At 40.0% G+C, this 20,143-nt stretch overlaps 2 protein-coding genes across 2 annotated transcripts; one reads left to right on the forward strand and one right to left on the reverse strand.

Annotated features, from left to right (window-relative positions):
- Positions 1-444: 444 nt before the first annotated feature.
- On the reverse strand, positions 445-8,901 carry rab15 (RAB15, member RAS oncogene family). Its single transcript, XM_089021910.1, has 7 exons — positions 8,185-8,901; positions 7,509-7,569; positions 6,860-6,920; positions 6,383-6,460; positions 5,030-5,119; positions 3,599-3,664; positions 445-2,740 (listed from the first exon to the last, which is right to left on the reverse strand). Exons 1-7 carry the CDS (start codon positions 8,306-8,308, stop codon positions 2,579-2,581), a joined length of 642 nt encoding a protein of 213 aa, XP_088878036.1. The 5' UTR covers positions 8,309-8,901; the 3' UTR covers positions 445-2,578.
- A 60-nt stretch (positions 8,902-8,961) lies between these two features.
- On the forward strand, positions 8,962-20,122 carry fntb (farnesyltransferase, CAAX box, subunit beta). The gene is made up of 12 exons (XM_089021781.1): positions 8,962-9,145; positions 9,325-9,389; positions 10,131-10,203; positions 10,342-10,433; positions 12,695-12,841; positions 12,912-12,995; positions 14,761-14,847; positions 15,778-15,907; positions 16,022-16,154; positions 16,216-16,327; positions 17,220-17,334; positions 19,866-20,122. Exons 1-12 carry the CDS (start codon positions 9,047-9,049, stop codon positions 19,977-19,979), a joined length of 1,251 nt encoding a protein of 416 aa, XP_088877907.1. The 5' UTR covers positions 8,962-9,046; the 3' UTR covers positions 19,980-20,122.
- The last annotated feature ends 21 nt before the right edge of the window (positions 20,123-20,143 follow it).

Below are 20,143 nucleotides of genomic sequence, written 5' to 3' on the forward strand. Positions count from 1 at the left end.
CAACACAAAGACACAGTCATTCCATCTTAAGCACTTTCTGCACCCTCTTTGTTGTATGATGCAGCGTCATTTTCACCAGTGGATCAGGGAAGTCATGGTGAAATATGCACATCTGCTACAAGCTAAATGTTGAAAGCAAACACGAAGCTGTAGCACCCGTTGACGAACAGAAATTGTCTCCTGTCTCCACATTAATCCGCTTCAATTCCAAACCGCGACAGTGAAAATGCTGCCCATTACAGGCGCAGAAAAGCACAACTGCCATAGAGCTGTCCAGCGATGACTGATGTTTATTTATTCATTTATGTTACTGTGCAATAATCCTGTTGCAACTTAATTTTTGTCTTATATCCCTTGGCTGCTGACTATGCATATTTTATAATACAATACTCAAATATGCATGCACATGCATTTTCTCATCTTAAATTGGATACGTATGCAGAAAAAGCCAAAGATTGGGGTCAGTGGCGAGATGTACCAAGGGCATGAGAATGAGTAAAAGACACCAACAGAGAGCTTTAAATGAGAGTTTATGGGCACAAAATGAAGTCTCAAAACTTTTTTTTTAAAGCCCTGCAATGGGGGACTTTTAGAAGGTTTGTCAGTTGCACTAAAGACGCTTTAATTTTGGTCAATGGGCACCAAATTAAGGCCAAAATATTTTTAAGTAGCATAATGGGAGTCATCTGGCATTGGGCTGGGTGTGATTGGGGGACAGTAACGTTTTAAATGCTTCAAAGGGAGTCAATAATAAATGTATCTGGGCATCAGAGTGAGGGAAAAGTTTGAGGTTTCATGGATGAACTGTGATGCTTTAATTTACAAAAAAAACGAGCTCTGAGTATAATAAAACACACTGTTGAATCCAGTTTCGAGCAAGCTGCGGGTATTTACTGATAAACGTGACAAGATCTCTTCAAGAATAAAATGCTGCATTCTGCTTGGACATTGTCATCGAGTTCCACAAATACTAGTCAAGCAGGTTGAAATAAGGAAGATTTTTTTAAATACATTTCAACATCACCCAAACACACACACAAACATACTGTCATTTGAAGTTCACGGGTAAGAATACGAAAAGGGTGCACACACATGTGCATTCTCACCAATAGGACAATTCTGTCATCCTCGAAGCACAACTACACGTTACTCGTGAGGCAAATCTGTGCAATATTTGTCATTTAAAGATTTAAAACAGTGGTACCACCTAAAAAAATCTGCAGATCTCTCTAAAGTTCCAATATTATAACCACTATCAAAATACAGTAGTGTACGTAGCCTAAATGTTCATTTAAAAGGAGGCAGAGTTTCATTCAAAAAAGTACATTTAATGTTGTTTCAAGCCACTGTAAAAACAGGCACAGTTTGAACGTGAACTCTAGGATTAAAGGACAACCGACACCATTTTTTTGTTTCCTAACTGACATCAGAAAAACGTTTTATAGCATCTAAAATACCCAAAACACGGAGGCTGATATTTTAGTCAAATGCAAAACACCAATAAAAAATGACTTAAAGTGTCCCAAAACTACTTCAAAATGACCTCAGAGATGCCAAGTTTCAGAAGGTCCCGCCCCCTTGTTTATGATGTCACGCCAGGACGTCTTGCCTTGCTCTAGAATCAAAACAGTGGCTTCAGATTCGGAGAAGATGCTTTCTTGTTACTCATCCAGTTAGGAATATGATTCAAATAGTTCTGAAGAGGAAAGCATAAATGTTTGCAATCGATTAAAGAAGTCCTTCTGTGTCATTTTGAGGCATCTGGACTGAAATGTAGCATCCCAGAAAATGCACAAGATGGCACACAAGCTCCGTTGGAAATGGGCTGATTTGTCTGCTAGGAATTTGTGTCAACTAGTATCAAATAGTAGTCTTGGTGCAACACACAATGATTAACCATCGCGTTATTTATGTTTTGTCCTTTTAATTTCGCCATCAACACGGATCAACACGATGTTTTCAGACGAAAAAAAGTACCCAAAATGCATTGTGTGTCGCTTTCTCGGTCAGGGGCGTTCCTTTAGTGACGTCACGTCAGGCATCGTAATCAACTCGAAAACAAGACTTTCTGAATATTCAGCGCGAGTCTTAAAACGTAAAATATAGCTATATGCGGTGGAATCTTTGTAAAATACGCTGAGTAGAAGTCATTTGAAGTGATTTTACAAATTATGGACACAACTTGTCCGGAAGCGTCGGTTGTCCTTTAAGTCCATTGCAAAGTGCAAAAATAGTGCAAAGTTTTGCCTCACTCACAACATGTAGCGAACCCAGAAATAGGCCAGAGATGTACCAGTAACCACTGAGTGTCCATGAACATGGAATTGTACTTGATATGCAGGATATCAAATAACACACTGAAACGTCCTTTGAGCAACGATTGCATACTTTTAGGCCGAAAGTGGCGCTAGTAGTGGAAAGACAAAAATCTGACTCGACATCCAAACTTGTGCACCCGAGCTGATTTTACGAGTGAGGACACACACCTGATGTTGCGTGTCCACGAAATGCTCAACCAGCTGGCTTTTCATGTTATAATATCCCAGCAGCGTCCCTCTCGTGCTTCAGTTCTGTCTTTTTAACACCAGCAGCCTTTTCCCTGGTCGGCGGACCCGCCATCACGCAATCCCTCCTCTTCCTCCAGAGCAGCCAGGTCCAGCTCATCGTTCGGAGACATTCGGAGATGGTCCAGGTCCTTTTTGTTAGCCGCTAGCACTTGCTCGGACAGCCGCGTAAAAGTCTTGATGGAACGCAAAAATGAGGAGGGAGTTATTCTTGCACAAAATGGACCATGACAAATAATAATAATCCATCCATCCATTTTCCATACCGCTTATTCCTCATTAGGGTCACGGCGAATACTACCACTACTACTGCTACTACTACTACTACTACTACTACTACTACTACTACTACTAGTACTACTACTACTAATAATAATAATAATAATAAATTTCATTTTTAAGTGCCTTTCAAAACTCTCAAGGTCACTTTACAGTCACAGGATCAGTTTTTCTGTGGGTGAGCAGCGGCGGCCACATGTGCCAGCGTTCACTCAACCCAGAATAACTCAAATAAATAAAAAGCTAGCTAGCTAGCTAGCTAAGAGTTAGCTAATAATCACTCAACCCCGAAGTAAATGAATAGATAGAAAGCTAGCTCGCTAGCTGAGAGTTAGCTAATAATCACTCAACCTGGAAGTAACTCATATAGATAGAAAGCTAGCTCAGAGTTAGCTAATAGTCATTCAACCCGGAAGTAACTCAAATAGATAGAAAGCAAGCTAAGAGATAGCTAATAATGACTCAACCCAGAATAACTCAAATAAATAAAAAGCCAGCTAGCTAGCTAAGAGTTAGCTAATAATCACTCAACCCGGAAGTAAATGAATAGATAGAAAGCTAGCTAGCTAGCTGAGAGTTAGCTAATAATCACTCAACCTGGAAGTAACTCTAATAGATAGAAAGCTAGCTAAGAGTTAGTTAATAATCACTCAACCCGGAAGTAACTCAAATAGATAGAAAGCTAGCTAGCAAATATCAATGGTGACCATTTGTCATAGTGCGATGCAGTTCTGGTTGGTTGGAAACGTTCTCACCTCTGTTATGTTACAGTTGGTGAAGGCACTAGTCTCAAAAAAATCCATTCCGTAAGCTTGGGCCAGCTGGAGGAAGTACAGTATACCAAAAAAATGTTAGGTTTGGACTACTTCTCAGGAGCTTTGCTTTTTTGTTGTTTTTATGTTTTCTTTTGTCACTTTGTGTTGTTGTGCATCATGTGGAATGGATATGTATTGTTTTTCAGCATTTTTGGCTACGACATTCATTAAGGAGGATACTGTGCTGAGTGGTTGCGCCTTTTCCGCAGCACGAATATGCCAGCACTGTTTTTGATTTGGGAGGTGTCGGTGCCATTTGACTGTCATCGCTGAACTGCTCTGTGGAGATTGTGCTTTTTTGTGCCTGTAATGGGGAATGAGCCCGCGATGAGAAGAAAGGAGCGTCACCGCAGAGCGCCGATGTGGAATTGTCGCAGCTTGGAATTGAAGCGGATTTACGTGGGACAGAAGATGTGAGACAGTCTCTTTTCATCAATGGATGCTACAGCTTTGTGTTTGCTTTCAACATATAGCTTGTAGCATACATGCACATCCCACCATGACGTCCCTGATCCACTAGTGAAAATGAGGCTTTCATCCTCTTTTCTTTTCATCAAGCACTGCTTCAAACAACAAAGAAGATTGAATGACTGTGTATTTGTTGTGGTGTGTGTGTGGTGTCATATAATATTATATATAATAATATATAATAATATTATTATCATCATTAGTATTATTACAATTATTATAATATAGATAGATAGATAGATAGATAGATAGATAGATAGATAGATAGATAGATAGATAGATAGATAGATAGATAGATTATTAATTATTATTATTAGTATTATTTTGTTTGTATTTAGTTTGTAATATTATTATTATTTTGTCCTTTTGACATCAAAATGGAGCCGCGAGAGTGGCTGCCTTTCCAGCAGCTCCTGTATTTTGTTTTTCTACTTCTTCCTTTCCTCTACCTTCCATAATTTTGCTGCTGCGAGACTAATAAAGGCTAATCCAATCCAATCCAATTAACGGATGCATATTTGATGGGAAACACACGTCGCTTGCAAAGAGTTTCAGCTTTCAGAAGAAAATTCTGAATACAAAAAAACTGGTACTGAATTTCTTTTAACCCTCATCTTATCTTAAGGGGTCAATTTGACCCGTTTTCATTTTTGTGTTGACTAAAGCACTGGATAACCTTTCCTTTTCCTTTCTTCAAAACAGTTCTAAAATATTCGAATGTTATAGAAAATATGTTGTCTCTCTTTTCAAGTCCATCTCAGAAACAGTTTTTGCTGATCTTACCTATTATTTGACTGTTTTGTGAGGATAATAAAAATAATCCACAACATAATCAACATGATTATTTTTAAACATAATATGAAGGTTGAATGCAAGTCAAACAGCAAGGCAAGACCCACGCACCTTGACACCTTGCTCTGTGGCAACCTGTCTCTTTTCCACCTCGTCCGACTTGTTCCCGACCAGGATTTTTTGTACCTTTTCTGGCGCGTACTAGTAAAGGTGACAAATGAAGACCACAACTTAGAGAGAGAGGCAACGGATTGCTACTATCAAGCCAGAAATGAACTACAGTCACACCTTGGCTTACGAACTTAATTGGTTCCCAGACACAGTGTGTAAGGTGAAAAGTGTGTATCCGAAAAAATAATTTCTCATAGGAAACCATTAAAATGAGAATAATCAGTTCCCAGCTCTCCATAAAACATAATTTTCTACTTTCTAATTTTCTTTTCGGCGCCGCGAGAGTGGCTGCCTTTCCAGCAGCTCATGTATTTTGTTTTTCTACTTTCATTCCTTTCATCACTTTGCTGCTGTGAAATGTAAATTTCTCCACTGTGAGACTAATAAAGGCATATCCAATCCTATCCAATCCAATCCAATCCAACTACGCAAAATATACCTTATTTAAGTACAATAAATGTGCTACGGTATTATAATTCAAGAAATAAACAGTACTATATAATAAAGTCATTTTATTTCCCTTTGTGATGGTCGTTGATGGCTTGATGGAATGGAGTGGTCGGTTTCCTCAGCATTAAACACTTAATGAGGAACATAGCCTTCTTCTTTCACCATCTTGAGAAATGATCCATTGTACGTGCTTTCTCTGCGATAATTTTATCTAGTTCCTCATCAATTGTATTCTGTTTCACTTTTTGCATCAGGTGTACAGCTGGCTTGTGCGGGATGTTTGTGGAGCCTGATTGATGGGATATTTTAACCTTGCAGTCTATACTCTGCCTTTGAACTATCAAAGTTGAAACTCTCTCACTGTCGTCTGCCTGTCTCTTTAATGTTTAAACCACCTCCCCTCACTGCTGCGTTCTTGACTAATCAGGTGGCTTTAACCGAAGACTGGGGGCAGGGAATAGAGGACTAAAAAAGTCGGCAGCCATTTTGTTTTTGGAGAACGGCTTCACTCTCTCTATCTGTAAACCCCATCCCTCCTCACTGCTGCGTTCTTGACCAATCACGTGGCTTTAACCGAAGACTGGGGGCAGGGAATAGAGGACAAAAACAGTCAGCTGCCATTTTGTTATTAGAAGAACGGGCTCGTTCGCGAACAACACATCACTCATTGAGGAAGCTCCGTGTACGAAAAAAGTTTGTATGCCAAGGTAAAATGTTTATAAATTTAACGTTCGTAAACCGAAAAGTTCGTAAGCCAATGGGTTCGTAAACGGAGGTATCACTGTACAATATTATTCTTGGAAAAACGATACCATCAAATTGAATGTGCCAGCTCTCACTCACCTCGTCCACATCACTTGCCCACTTCATAATGTGCTGAAAAGAACGCTCGCTCGTGATGTCGTAGACCAAGAAAATTCCCTGAGGACAGATGGTAGACATTTTAATTACCGACACCAGGGAGTGCGCGGCATTATAAATTGCGTATCAATTGGCCGGAGGAGGCATGAAAAGGAACATAATCTTCCAATTTCATTATCAGTTTTCCAGTAAATAGGAAATTCAATTCGAGTTGATTGGGCGTTCTACGGAGCCTGCGGGCGCAATTCTGTTGTGACAGTTCTTGTTAGCGGGATGAAAATCAACGCACCGAGTAAGCTCAGCGACATTCAGAGAGACTAACAACCAACCGCCTTGGAACAGGCGCTTTCAGAATACCATCAGAACATTGAAAAACGCAATGATTTAACAACTATGAATAAAAATCAGGATATTATCAAGACTGAAGACATTTTTTTCGGACAAATGCGCAATTACTACCTGCGCTCGCCGGTAGTACTGCTTTGTAATGGTCTGGTAGCGTTCCTGGCCTGCAGTGTCCCTGCGAACACAAATGCAGACATTATCCAGTCTGCGGCTGGATGGATGCATGGCTTGCGGAACCCGCGCTGAGAAGAAAGGAGCGCCAATGCGTATGTGGACCTGTCGCGGCTTGGAATGTAAGCGGATTTACGTGGGATAAAAGATGTGAGACAATCTCTTTTCATCAATGGATGCTACAGCTTCGTGTTTGCTTTCAACATTTAACTTGTAGCAGACGTGAAATATTTCACCATGACATCACTGATCCACTGGTGAAAAGGATACTCTCTAACTGCTTCATACAACAAAGAGGGTGCAGAAAGTGCTTTAGATTGAATGACTGTCTGTGTCTTTTGTGTTGTGTCACATTATTTGTTATTTGGTTTTTGTTTTGACTTCAAGATAGCGCCGCAAGAGTGGCTGCCTTCACAGCAGCTCCTGTGTTTTGGTTTTTTGGTTTTCTACTTCTTCCTTTCCTTTCCTCTTACTTTCATCACTTTGCTGCTGTGAAATGTAAATTTTTCCACTGCGAAACTTTTAAACGCTAATCCAATCCAATCCATTTCTAAGAAACACAATGCAATCACATTGACACGTGAATGCTTACCATATCTGGATTCGCACTTTGATCCCATCAATGAGCAGTGTTTTCATTTTGAAGTCAATCCCTGCAGGAGACAATTGGTGAGTTAGTTTATTTCGGCATTGGGGAGAAAAGAGAATTGTGAGATTTTGTTTATTATTATTATTATGAGTAGTAGTAGTAGAAAGTTGTAGTAGTAGTAGTAGTCATAGTAGTGGTAGTAGTAGTAGTAGTAGTAGTAGTAGTAGTAGTAGTAGTAGTATTCTACCGTAGGTTCCTAGAGATGGCACTGACATTGAGACTCAACAAGTTTGGCTCTCAAGATAAACATCACTTTGGATGCAAGGAAAGTTGTGCAATGGGTAGACCCCCCCCCCCCCCCCCTCGCCAAGCAAAGTAATTATCAAATCAGTATTAAATATAGTGGTTATTTTGCAGGTTCAAATCATGGCCGTGGCCCTCCATGGACCAGTCAAGCATTTCAATATTGGTGAACACAACAGCCACTATAATGGGAGAAAGCATGCATTTGCAATGTAATCATAGGTCTGTGTTATGTATAAAAAAACAATAATAATAATAATAATAATAATAATAATAATAATAATAATAAAATGCCAGTTTGATCTGGTTGGGACATTTCTCCATGAGATTGAGACATATATGGCAACATATTGAAGATGCAGTGCATAGTACTTACCAATAGTTGAGATGTGAGACGGGTGAAATTCATTGTCAGTGAATCTGCATAGTAAACATGTTTTTCCAACCCCAGAATCTCCAAGAAGCAGTAGTCGGAAGAGCACATCGTACTGCTTAGCCATGATGTTGAATTCAAAGAAAAGGTTGAGATGAATAAAAGATGCCAGTCGTCTAACTCAACGACGAATGGCTTCCTCCCCACTCGCGAGCCATGTCTGCTTTAAGTGGCAACGTCAAAATGTGTTGTTTGTTGTGGGCTTCAAGACAAAACAAGGATGCTCAAGATTCCTCCCAGCAACAGCACGCTGAAGCAGCCTCCTGCCTCCAGTGGGTGCGGTGAATCATTGTCAACCATTAAAAAAAAGAAAGCTTACTTCCGGTTATTGCATTTTGATATTTTTGGGGGATATGCTGATGGAGAACAGGTCTCGGTTGAATAAAAAGAAATTAACTAAAGGCCAAGCATGTGTTTTCTGGTTGCATTAGCGACCGAGTTAAAAACACGTTTGATTATTTTGTTTCTCTGACACTGCGCCGCATCACAATTTAAAAACCACAAAAAAATAACAATTTTAAAACCTAAATCATCCGCTGAGGGCCGTGCATGAGTGGAGGAGTCCACCACAAACAAGCAATAATTAAATTAAATGGAAGCATGAATTTGTTAGCGCGTGTTTAGGATACAATCCGAGCAAACAATGCTGTATTTTTGTCACATTGGCGACGCCATACAGGCAAAAAAAAAAAAAATACTTCCGTTTGCTTCATCCTCAACCGGAAGTGAGGTAAAATAGTGAAAGTGAAGGCAAACTAATCAAAATAAAGGGTAACGATCCAGTCTTGAGTTTTTGTTTATAAGGATGGAAGGGGTCCAGGCTCCTTTGCGGTGTTTTCGCGAATGTCATTCCGGTGAAATGTTCGCAGACGACGGTTTGGGAACCGTTACATCACGGGAGCAGGTAAAGGGTGGCTCATATTAGCCCTGCAGGATAATGGAGCTTGCTAAATCTGCCCCATGACGATCGTCATTTTCTGAGAATATATACGCTCCATTTAAACAAATCAAATTATTAAGTGTTATTTAACGATCGATTGCAATACGTGGTAAGTGTGAGTTTTATCTTTATTCTTGCTCCAGAAAAGGGTCGAACGCAGCATTGAAGAAGTCATCAACGCTTACAAGCAAAGCCACAGCATACCACAGTACGTATCTTGTGTGTTTCACCACACATCCACTCGAAAATGTTTAATTTGAAACACGAAAAAAACATCTTTCCCAAACCAACTCTCCAGTCATACTAATTTTTGAAAATGAAAACAGTGTCACTTATTCGTAAAGTGAGCCTCAGCATGGTTTGGGGTATTGTCGCCATCTACTGGTCAACTTGAGGCATTGCAATTTGAGATATTTGTCCGTTTCACGTAAACATATGTTAAAAAAAAACAACATAAAACGCATTCGTTTTGTCTCGTAACTTGTTTAAATTTCGTCATGAAAAGTCACCATATATAATTCTGCAAATTTCCCCATTATGGGACTATTAAAGGCTTTCTTATTCTGAATACTAGCAAGAACTCAACAACACAACATTCAATTGCATCACAGTAATTCCGGTAGGTGAGACGACATTTTCAATTTCTAATATGCCTTTATTAAATGGTAACATTTGAGACACAGCTAAAAAAATCAGGAGACTGGAAGCTTATCTTCCTGTGTTGCCACGACAACCGATAAGGGGAGGATTGGACACATGCACAGAGAGATTTTTTTCCAGATCTAAAGCCCAATTAGTAACATTAACTGTACAAGACTCCTTTTAATTAGTGGGGATTGATTACAAATTGTCTTTGTAATCATCCTCAGTTTTGATTGACACTGTCATTCATTTAACAATGTGCAGATGCTGCGAATCAAATAAGGATTGTCTTATGTTTGCTCCACAGGCCAACCTTGTTGCGGGAACAACACTACCAGTATCTCAAGAAGGGCTTGCGGCATTTGTCAGACTCTTACGAGGTACAAGACAAACTCTTGCAGTGCTAAGCAATACTCACTCGCTCCTGCTTGCACTATTTAGGGAACATTCTACTGAAATTCCTCAACTATCGAGTAATTTGTGTATAGCTTATATTTATCTGGTATATATGTGTGTAGTGTCTGGATGCAAGTAGACCTTGGCTTTGCTTCTGGATTCTTCACAGTCTGGAGTTACTCGATGAGCCTGTTCCTGCCGCTGTTGCCTCAGAGTGAGTCACGCACGCACTCTCATGTTCATGCTACTGGTCAACAAACACTCCACCAGTAGCACCCTTAATATAGCCACACTACTGCACCGAGGGGGGGGGGTCTCTTGTTCCCTACTTCTAATAATTACTGCTGTAGCCTTTCTAATTATTATTATTATTTTTTGCAACAGTGTAAGCGATGGACATTTTCACTGCTAATTTTACTTAATGACTAATCCATCAATAAATAATTTTTATAACATTCCGGTGACATGATTTGTCAAAGAGCCCCAATGGACAGTTAGGAAGGCAGAAAAAAAAATCACTGCAAGAATCGAGACAAGGGCGCGGAAAATCTACTGGACCCTCCACACCCTGCCCACCACCTTTTCCATCTACTCCTCTCAGGCAGGCGCTACCGATCCATGCGCACCAAATCCAGCAGACATTTAAACAGCTTCCTTCCCCAAGTCGTGAACTCTCTATAAACAGTAACCCAAATATAACTGTATAATTCCTCTGCAATTTTTTGATGATGATGATGATACTCGTGCAGTATGTTCTACTGGAGACAAATTCCCATTGTGTTGTGTTCTCCATACTTGGCCAATAAAGAAGAATCTGATTCTGATCGCCTCAATAACTTCATCCAACAATCAACGGTGTGTCGATTATCAGAAGGCTCTCTGTTTATCCAAATCTCAATGAAGCTCTGCTTACTTTTGGTTTGGCATAATAATGCTTCAGGCTAATAGTGTTTTAGACAGTGGTTGGACTTGTATGAGAGAGGATGGTAAAGCTCAGTTTTCCTTCCAAATTAGTTGGCTGGCAGCGACTATGGTGTTTTGTGATTTCTGGCCATGGTAGCGGGCTGTCACATGTTCACAACAAAGTGAAGTTTACAATTTTGGGCATAAATAAGGTGACATTTTCTGCATTGGGGCTTAATAAATTGTATCCATCCATTAAAGCACAGGTGTCAAAGTCAAGGCCCGCGGGCAAAATCCGGCCCGCCACATCATTTTTTTCGGCCCGCGAAAGCAAATCAAACTTGTTAAATTCCATGACGATTGCTAAAATCTGAGCCAAAATTTCATATTTTTGGATGTCAACCACAATAAAAGTCATTATTCTTGACTTCAGATTTGAAAACGAGTTATTCATTAATTTGCTGTGTGCTCTATATGTAATATTTGAAGGGATTTAAACATTCTAATGGGTTCCCCAAATTCATAACGGCCCTCGAGAGGAAACCATAACTACAATGTGGCCCGCGGCAAAAAATGACTTTGACACCCCTGCATTAAAGTAATCAACGGATTTGCTGATTTGCAGTGTTGTCGTACATCATAGCATTATATAATAATAATAATAATAATAATAATACATTTTTTTCTAAGCGCCTATAAGAATTTTTGTTTTCTGCGGGTGACCAGCGGCAGCCATTCTCACCCGCATTCACTCAACCCAGAAGTAACACAAACTCACTAATGTAAATGTGTATATAGACAGACAATACTATACAATACATCCAGTGACGTGCGGTGAGGTTCATGGCTGGTGAGGCACTGACGTCATCACAGTCAAATTTATAAACACAAACATATGAACTCCACAGAGTAGCTTATTCACCATTTGATTGGCAAGTTAACGTGTTTTGTTTAAAATGTCATATCAGCATTCTTTATATACTGTATATAAACTGTACCATAGAAAAAAAATGATAAAAAATGTTATTATCATGTTACCTTTACTTATAAATGAAGTTAATGCGCCGCTCCTCCTGAAGAAAGGCATCGCTAACTTCTTTGTAGAAGCCTTCCTTATCTTTCTTCAGTTTTAAAAGTCTCTCTGTCTCAATGGAGATGACTGCCAGTGAAGAAAGTCATCCTTGATCAATCCTGTTCCGACGATGTTTTCAGTCTTTTCAGTGCTGAGAATGAGCGCTCCACTGATGCTGTAGTAGCTGGAACAGTGAGAACGAGCTGGAGCAACTTTGTCGCCTCACAAATAGTTTCAATGAGATCCTTCTTGGCCAAAAAGCTGAGAAGCTGTCCAGGAGATTTACCCTTCACTGGTTGTGAGCTATACAGTCCGGTGTTGGTCTTCCTTTTTATATAGCGCTTTCACAACAGCTGCAACAAAGCGCTTCGCATAATAGTCAACGCAAAGCAAAATAATAAACACAACAGGAACATAGAAACGTGCAATCATTATCAGAATGACCCTCAAGTTTGAAATTCTGGGAGTGTTAAAAATTCAATTCTTATTTCCCACTACAGTGTGTGCCAGTTCCTGGCTCGATGTCAAAGTCCAACTGGGGGTTTTGGCGGCGGACCCTCGCAACATGCTCACTTGGCACCCACCTACGCCGCCGTCAACGCCCTCTGCATCATCGGCACGGAGGAAGCTTACAATGTCATTAATAGGTAGCCGATTTTTATGAACACGTGAAAACATTTTACCATCATCCGACGTGATGTTTTTCCTGTCTTCCAGGGAGAAGTTGTTAGATTTCCTATGGTCAGTGAAGCAGCCAGATGGCTCTTTTGTGATGCACGTGGGAGGGGAAGTGGACGTCAGGTGAGACTTAAAACTGGGAGGATCACAATCATTCAGGAATGCCGCTCTACGTCATGCTTTTCAAATCCCGAATACAGTGAGACCTCAACTTATGAACTTAATTGGTTCCGAGACAGAGTGTGTAAGCAAAAAAGTGTGTATCACAAAAAAAATTCCCATAGGAAACTATTAAAATGGGAATAATCCGTTCCCGGGTTTCCATAAAATATACTTTTCAACTAAATAAGCCTTAAAACTACACACAATATACCTTATTCTATGTATAATAAATGTGCTATTGTATTTCAATGAAAGAAATACACCGCATTGTATCATAAAGTCACTTTATTTACATTTGTGATGGTCATTTATGGCTTGATGGAATGGCGTTGGAGGTCGAAGGTCAAAGGGAATTGCATGAGGACTGTAATTAAAGAAATAAACTGCTGTAAAATAAAGTTTTATTTACCTTTTTGATGGGCGTTGATGGCTTATGGAAGGAGAGTCACCTTCCATAAGGACTGTTGGTGCCGTTCGGTCGTGTGCTTCCGCCGAAGATCACTCCACCAGCCGTGGTGGGTGTGTATTATGAAAACAGTGCTTATTATAAGGTTTAATTTTCATAAATTTGACGTTTGTAAGACGAAAACTTTGTAAGTTAAGGTGTTTGTAAGTTGAGGTCTCACTGTAAATTCTTAATAAAAAATAAAAATGTTATGGGTAAAAATCGATAAAAATGACCCACAACATAATCAACATGATTTTTTTTCAATATACTGTATATGAGGGTCAAAGGCTTTCTGATTCTGAAGAAATGAAATTGACCACACGGCCACAAGAGGGGGCTAAACTCTTACTTCATTGGTTTGGCCTGTCAAAAGTCAACATTACAGGTGCTACCCCTACATACGAACATTTTTTAGGTAACATATGTAGTTATTCATCACCAGAACCTCATCCTTTCACCACATGACCTGCATCCTCAAAGAGCTCCACTGGCCCCGGTCAAATATAGAATCAACGTTAAAATTCTTCTTATATATTTAAAGCTATCCATAACCTTGCCCCCCCATACCTATTTGACCTTCTTCAAATTTCTATTCCCTCTCGTTCCCTCAGATCCTCTTCCTCCCTCCATCTCTGTGTGCCCCCCTGCCCGTCTCAGCACGATGGGGGACAGCGCTCTCAGCTGCTCTGCATTCGTAACATCGATTGTCTTCCCACCTCAAAACCCACCTATTTAAAATTGCATTTTCTGTGTAGCTCTCTCGTTTCTATTTATAAGTGTATTTTATTTATTGTATTCTATTGTGTAATTGTATTTTATATATTATAGTACCTATGCTTGTCTGTGACTGTAAAGTGTCCTTGAGAGCTTTGAAAGGCGCTTAAAATATAATTTATTATTATTATTATTATTATTATCTCCAGTTGTACGTGTATTGGATTGGATTGGATTGGATTTGCCTTTATTAGTCTCGCAGTGGAGAAATTACACATATTAGTACATATCTTTATAGAGCATATATTTTATTTAATGTTTATTTTTCAATACAAACCAATACAGGTTACTTATACAAGCCTTAAATATACCAATATACACCGTAAACCTACTTATATAAGCCATAAACATACAAAATAGAGCACTGAATCAACTTACAAAGTCACCTTAGGAACGACCGTTCGAAACATATTGTTCGTAAGTTGGGGAGCGTCTGTACCAGCGCTAACAAATGTTTCAAATATGAGTTACTTAACTGTATACAATGTGATTATGCGTTAACAGGAGCGTGTACTGTGCAGCCTCCGTAGCATCACTAACCAACATCGTCACGCCCAAACTCTTTGAGGACACCACGAACTGGGTCTTAAGGTAAGGGAGCCCAGTCTAGTCTTTAGTTGTACAGTGATACCTCGGTTTACGAACCCCTTGGCTTACGAACTTTTCGGTTTACGAACGTTAAATTTATGAACATTTTACCTTGGCATACAAACTATTTTTCGGGATACACACAGAGCTGCCACAATGAGTGATGTGTCGTTGGCGAACGGGCCCGTTCTCCGAACAAGAAAATGGCAGCCAACTGTTTTTGTCCTCTATTCCCCGCCCCCAGTCTTCGGTTAAAGCCACGTGATTGGTCTAGAACGCAGCAGTGTGGGGATTGGGGGGGGTTTAAACATTAAAGAGACAGGCAGACGACAGTGAGAGAGTGATAAAATGGATAGAAAACTGTGAAATTTGGACTCGTTTCAACTTTGATAGTTCAAAAGCAGAGTGTAGACTGCAAGGTTAAAAGATCCCACAAGCCATCTGTACACTTGATGCAAAAAGCTATCAACCCAGCTAAACACAACACAATTGATGAGGAACTAGGTAAAATGATCGCAGAAAAAACACCTACAAGGGATAATTCCTCAAGATGGTGAAAGGCTACTTTCCTCATTAAGTGTTTAATGCTGATGAAACCTGTCGCTCCATTCCATCAAGCCATCAACGACCATCACAAAGGTAAATAAAACCACTTCATTATATAGTACAGTTTATTTCTTCAATTATAATACCATAGCACATTTATCATCCTTAATTAAGGTATATTTTGTGTAGTTTTGAGGCTTGGAAAATTAGAAAGTAGAATATTATGTTTTATGGGTACCTGGGAACGGATTATTCTCCTTTTAATGGTTTTTGATGGGAAATTAATTTTTGGGATACACACTCTGTCTGGGAACCAATTACGTTTGTAAGCCAAGGTATCACTGTATTACCTTCTGACCCGCTCTCATTGATGATTTTGCCCCCCAGTTGTCAGAACTGGGAGGGCGGCCTCAGCGGGGTGCCCGGTCTGGAGGCCCATGGCGGATATACCTTCTGTGGAACCGCTGCTTTGGTCATCCTGGGAAAAGAACACATGCTGGATCTCAAGGCATTACTGGTGAGAAACATGTGGGGGAAACGTTCCCCATTAGTTAGCTAGATGACAATTCAGAATCGCAAGCAAAAATCCTGACAATACTTTTGCTTGATCATGCGTTGGTATGGTCTGCAGAGGTGGGTTGTCAACAGACAGATGCGTTTCGAAGGGGGATTCCAGGGTCGCTGTAACAAACTGGTTGACGGCTGCTACTCCTACTGGCAAGCTGGACTTTTGCCACTCCTCCATCGGGCATTCTTCAAAGAAGGTGAGCATCAATGCTCATCCGCTCGATGCGGGACCGAGTTTGACTCACTGGTTTTGCGCAGGCGAGACGGAGCTGAGTCAACACAGATGGATGTTCGAGCAGGAAGCCTTGCAGGAGTATATCCTATTCTGCTGCCAGAACCCAACCGGGGGGCTACTAGATAAGCCTGGAAAGTAAGTATGACATAAACAAACACATCACATCAGCACAAGATAATCCCGAATTAAAGGACAACCGACGTCACGTTTTTGTTTCCTAACTGACATCAGAAAAACGGTTTATAGCATCTAAAATACCCAAAACACGCAGTATATTTTTATTCATATGCAAAACGCCAATAAAGATGACTTAAAGTGTCCAAAATCTGCAAAAAAATTGAGCTGCGAATTGGGCGTTTTCAGAAAGTACCGCCCCCAGTTCATGACGTCACGCCAAGACGTCTTGCATTGCTGGAGAATCAAAACAATGGCTTCAGATTCAGAGAATATGCTTTCTTGTTACACATCCAGTTATGAATATGATTGAAATAGTTCTGAAGAGGAAAACATACATGTTTGCAATTGATTAAAGAATTTATTCCGTGTCATTTTGAGGCATCTGGACCGCAATGTAGCGTCCCAGAAAAGAGGCAGAAAATGGCAGAAAAGAGGCAGAAAATGGCAACCTCTTGTAGACATGACAGTGTATTGGAAAAGGTCAAAGTTTCCACAGGCTGAAAAATTCCTTATATGGAGCTTGGACGCCCTCTTCTGGCGCAACATGAGGTTTTCAGACCAAACAAGCATTGACGTGATGGAAGGACTGCTACAATGTGTCCTTTTTTTTCGGTCAGGGGCGTTCCAGTGACGTCACGTATGGATTCGTCACCAACTCAAAAACAAGACTTCCGGAATATTCAGCACGAGTCTTAAAACGTAAAATATAGCTATATGCGGTGGAATCTTTGTAAAATACGCTCAGTAGAAGTCATTTGAAGCCATTTTACAAATGTATGGACACAACTTGTCCGGAGACGTCGGTTGTCCTTTAAAGGTTTACCCGTCTGTCCTTTTTGTCATCGTTCAGATCCAGAGATTTTTACCACACATGCTACTGCCTGAGTGGTCTTTCCATCGCGCAGCATTTCGGGAACACGGACAGCCATCATGAAAATGTCCTTGGCAAGGAGCAGAATAGATTGGTGAGGCTGCGGCGGAGGGTCGGAGAGGGCGGGGAATGGATTGCGACTGCATACCTGCCAACTTCTCAAACTAAAAAAAGACGAGTAATATGCCGGGATATAGGGCTACAGCTACTTAAAATGAAGCTAAAAACCACCATCCAAATGTTGATCAATGTCAAAGATATAATAGCCAATTTCAACTTGTCAATCATATCAAATATCGTGACTAGTCTGCCACCTCTGAAAGCAAACATACAGCCCAGTGTAATAATTTACACAAGGTAGCAAGGATTGTTAAAATACATGACTCACAATTGATATGTTTCATAACAAATCACATCTTTGACCACTATAAATTGTTTTTTATATCAGCTGAGATCCACAAAATGAAGCTATCTCGTGATACAGTACTGATAAGCTCAAATATAATGTTTACAATGAAGGAATGTTTTTTACCACATTTTATGCAGTATATACTGAACCTTGGTCCTTATTAACTCATTCACTGCCATTTATAAATTTATTCGGAATTTGAAAATATTACGTAGAATGCCATTCCGGAAATTTTTTCCATGCTTGGGTCCCTATAAAGCGCTGGTCAGACCTCTGGCAATGTTTTTTTTTTCCTTCCATGTTAGTGCTTTGTTGCAGCTTCAGCTAGAAACCAATACAAGCCATTTAATTTCTAAACACCTTTCAAAACTCTCAAGGTCACTTTACAGTCACAGCATAAGTTTTTCTGTGTGTGAGCAGCGGCAGCCACACGCGCCAGCATTCACTAAACCGGAATTAACTTAAATCGATAGAAAGCTAGCTAGCTAGCCAATCGATAGCCAACAGATACCAAGCTAGATAGCCAGCCAGCCAGATAGTGAATAGCTAGCTAGATAGTTAGCTAGCCAGCCAGCCAGAGCTAATAGATAGCAAATAGCTAGCAAATGATAATAATAATAATGATACCAATAATAATACATTTCATTTATAAGCGCCTTTCAAAACTCTCAAGGTCAAGGTCTCAAGGTTTACAGTCACAGGATCAGTTTTTCTGTGGGTGAGCAGCGGCAGCCACACGCGTCAGCCTTCACTCACCCCGGAAATAAATAGATAGAAAGATAGCTAGCCAGCTAGGAGATAGCCAATAGATTGCTAGCTACATAGCTAGCCACCTAAATAGCTATATAGCTAATAGCTAGCTAGTTAGCTAATACACTGAAGGTCACTAATAAAATACACAGAATAACAAAAGCCCTGGCACTGCAATGGACACATTTTTGGCAGTCTGGCAGTGAATGAGTTAAACCACATTTGCTCATCCAATGTGTATAAAATAACGTCTGACCCTGATAGAACAATATTGCCGACACACACTGCAGTTAACGTCATTTTCACCTTTACTTGACCAAAGATTAACTCCTGGAAATGCTTGGGAGTATTCCTCATGAAACGACTGTAGTTTTCTTTTTGATTTCACTTTTTTTTGTTGCTTTTTCTCTGGCAGATGCCATTATGTGACAATGATAAAAACGATGCTCACTGTTGACTCTTGATTCCAGGAATGCGCAATTCATCTAAAGGAAGATAACAGCTGCCACTTTGCTGATTGTCTGTTCGAAATTTAAAAAAACGTGATTGTCATTAATAAACTGTGACCCGGAATGGGATAATGAAAACCGTACTCATTACGGCAAAGAAGTTGGCAGGTACGCGACTTAAAACTGATCATTGGCATTTCATGCGGTTTCACTTAAAATGGTGAATGGCACCAGTTGAGACATTTTGTTTCATTTCCTGTTTCATCACTGGCGATATTGACAACATCCACGAGACACGCCAGTGTGTTGATTCAACTTTGGGGCAAATGTCTTTGTTGTGGTGGTGTAACAACAGAGTACAGTGATACCTCGGTTTACGAACCCCTTGGCTTACAAACTTTTCAAAAAGCTATCAACTCAGCTAAACAGAACACAATTGACGAGGAACTAGATACAATTATCAATGAGAAAGCACCTACAAGGGATCATTCAAGATGGTGAAAGAAGGTTAGGTTCCTCATCAAGTGCTTAATGCTGATGAAAGCGGTCACTCCATTCCATCAAGCCATCAACGACCATCACAAAGGGAAATAAAACCACTTTACTATACGGTATCGTTGTACTAAATTCATCCTGTCTACTTGATAACTAATGTTAAGCAGATTCCTTACTTACACTGTCTGTAAGTAAGGAATCTGCTTAACATTACTATACGGTAGTTTATTTCTTTAATTATAATACCATAGCACATTTCTTATACATAAAATAAGGTATATTTTGTGTAGTTTAAGGCTTAGAAATTTAGAAAGTAGAAAATTGTTTTATGGGGACCTGGGAAAGGATTATTCGCATTTTAATGGTTTCCTATGGGAAATATTTTTTGGGATACACACTTTTCGCCTTACACACTCTTTCTGGGAACCAATTAAGTTCGTAAGCCAAGGTATCACTGTACCTGTTGATGCCTTCCCGCAATTTACGAAAGCAATGCTGTTGCATTTTTGTTCCCCTTTCTAGGCTCCAACTCATCCCGTTTACAACATCTGCCCAGAGAAGGTGGCTCAGGCCTTGCAGTACTTTCACCGGCTGCCCGTCCCGGTGGAAAAATCCTCAGCTGACCGCCAGTCCTAGTTTCGTCCCTCGGTGGTGAGGGGGAAAAAAAGCCAAGACTGAAAGCAGTAAAAAAATAAAAGATTTTGACATTTTTGTCACCATTATGAAATGTTTCAGTATCAAGGTTAATAAATCTTTGTATTACGCCGACTGAGATTGATCTCCCCACAACTAAATAATCC

Source organism: Hippocampus bargibanti, linkage group LG19 (assembly GCF_051943395.1).
Source record: "Hippocampus bargibanti isolate YZ-2025 linkage group LG19, ASM5194339v1, whole genome shotgun sequence".
Classification (NCBI taxonomy): Eukaryota; Metazoa; Chordata; class Actinopteri; order Syngnathiformes; family Syngnathidae; genus Hippocampus; species Hippocampus bargibanti.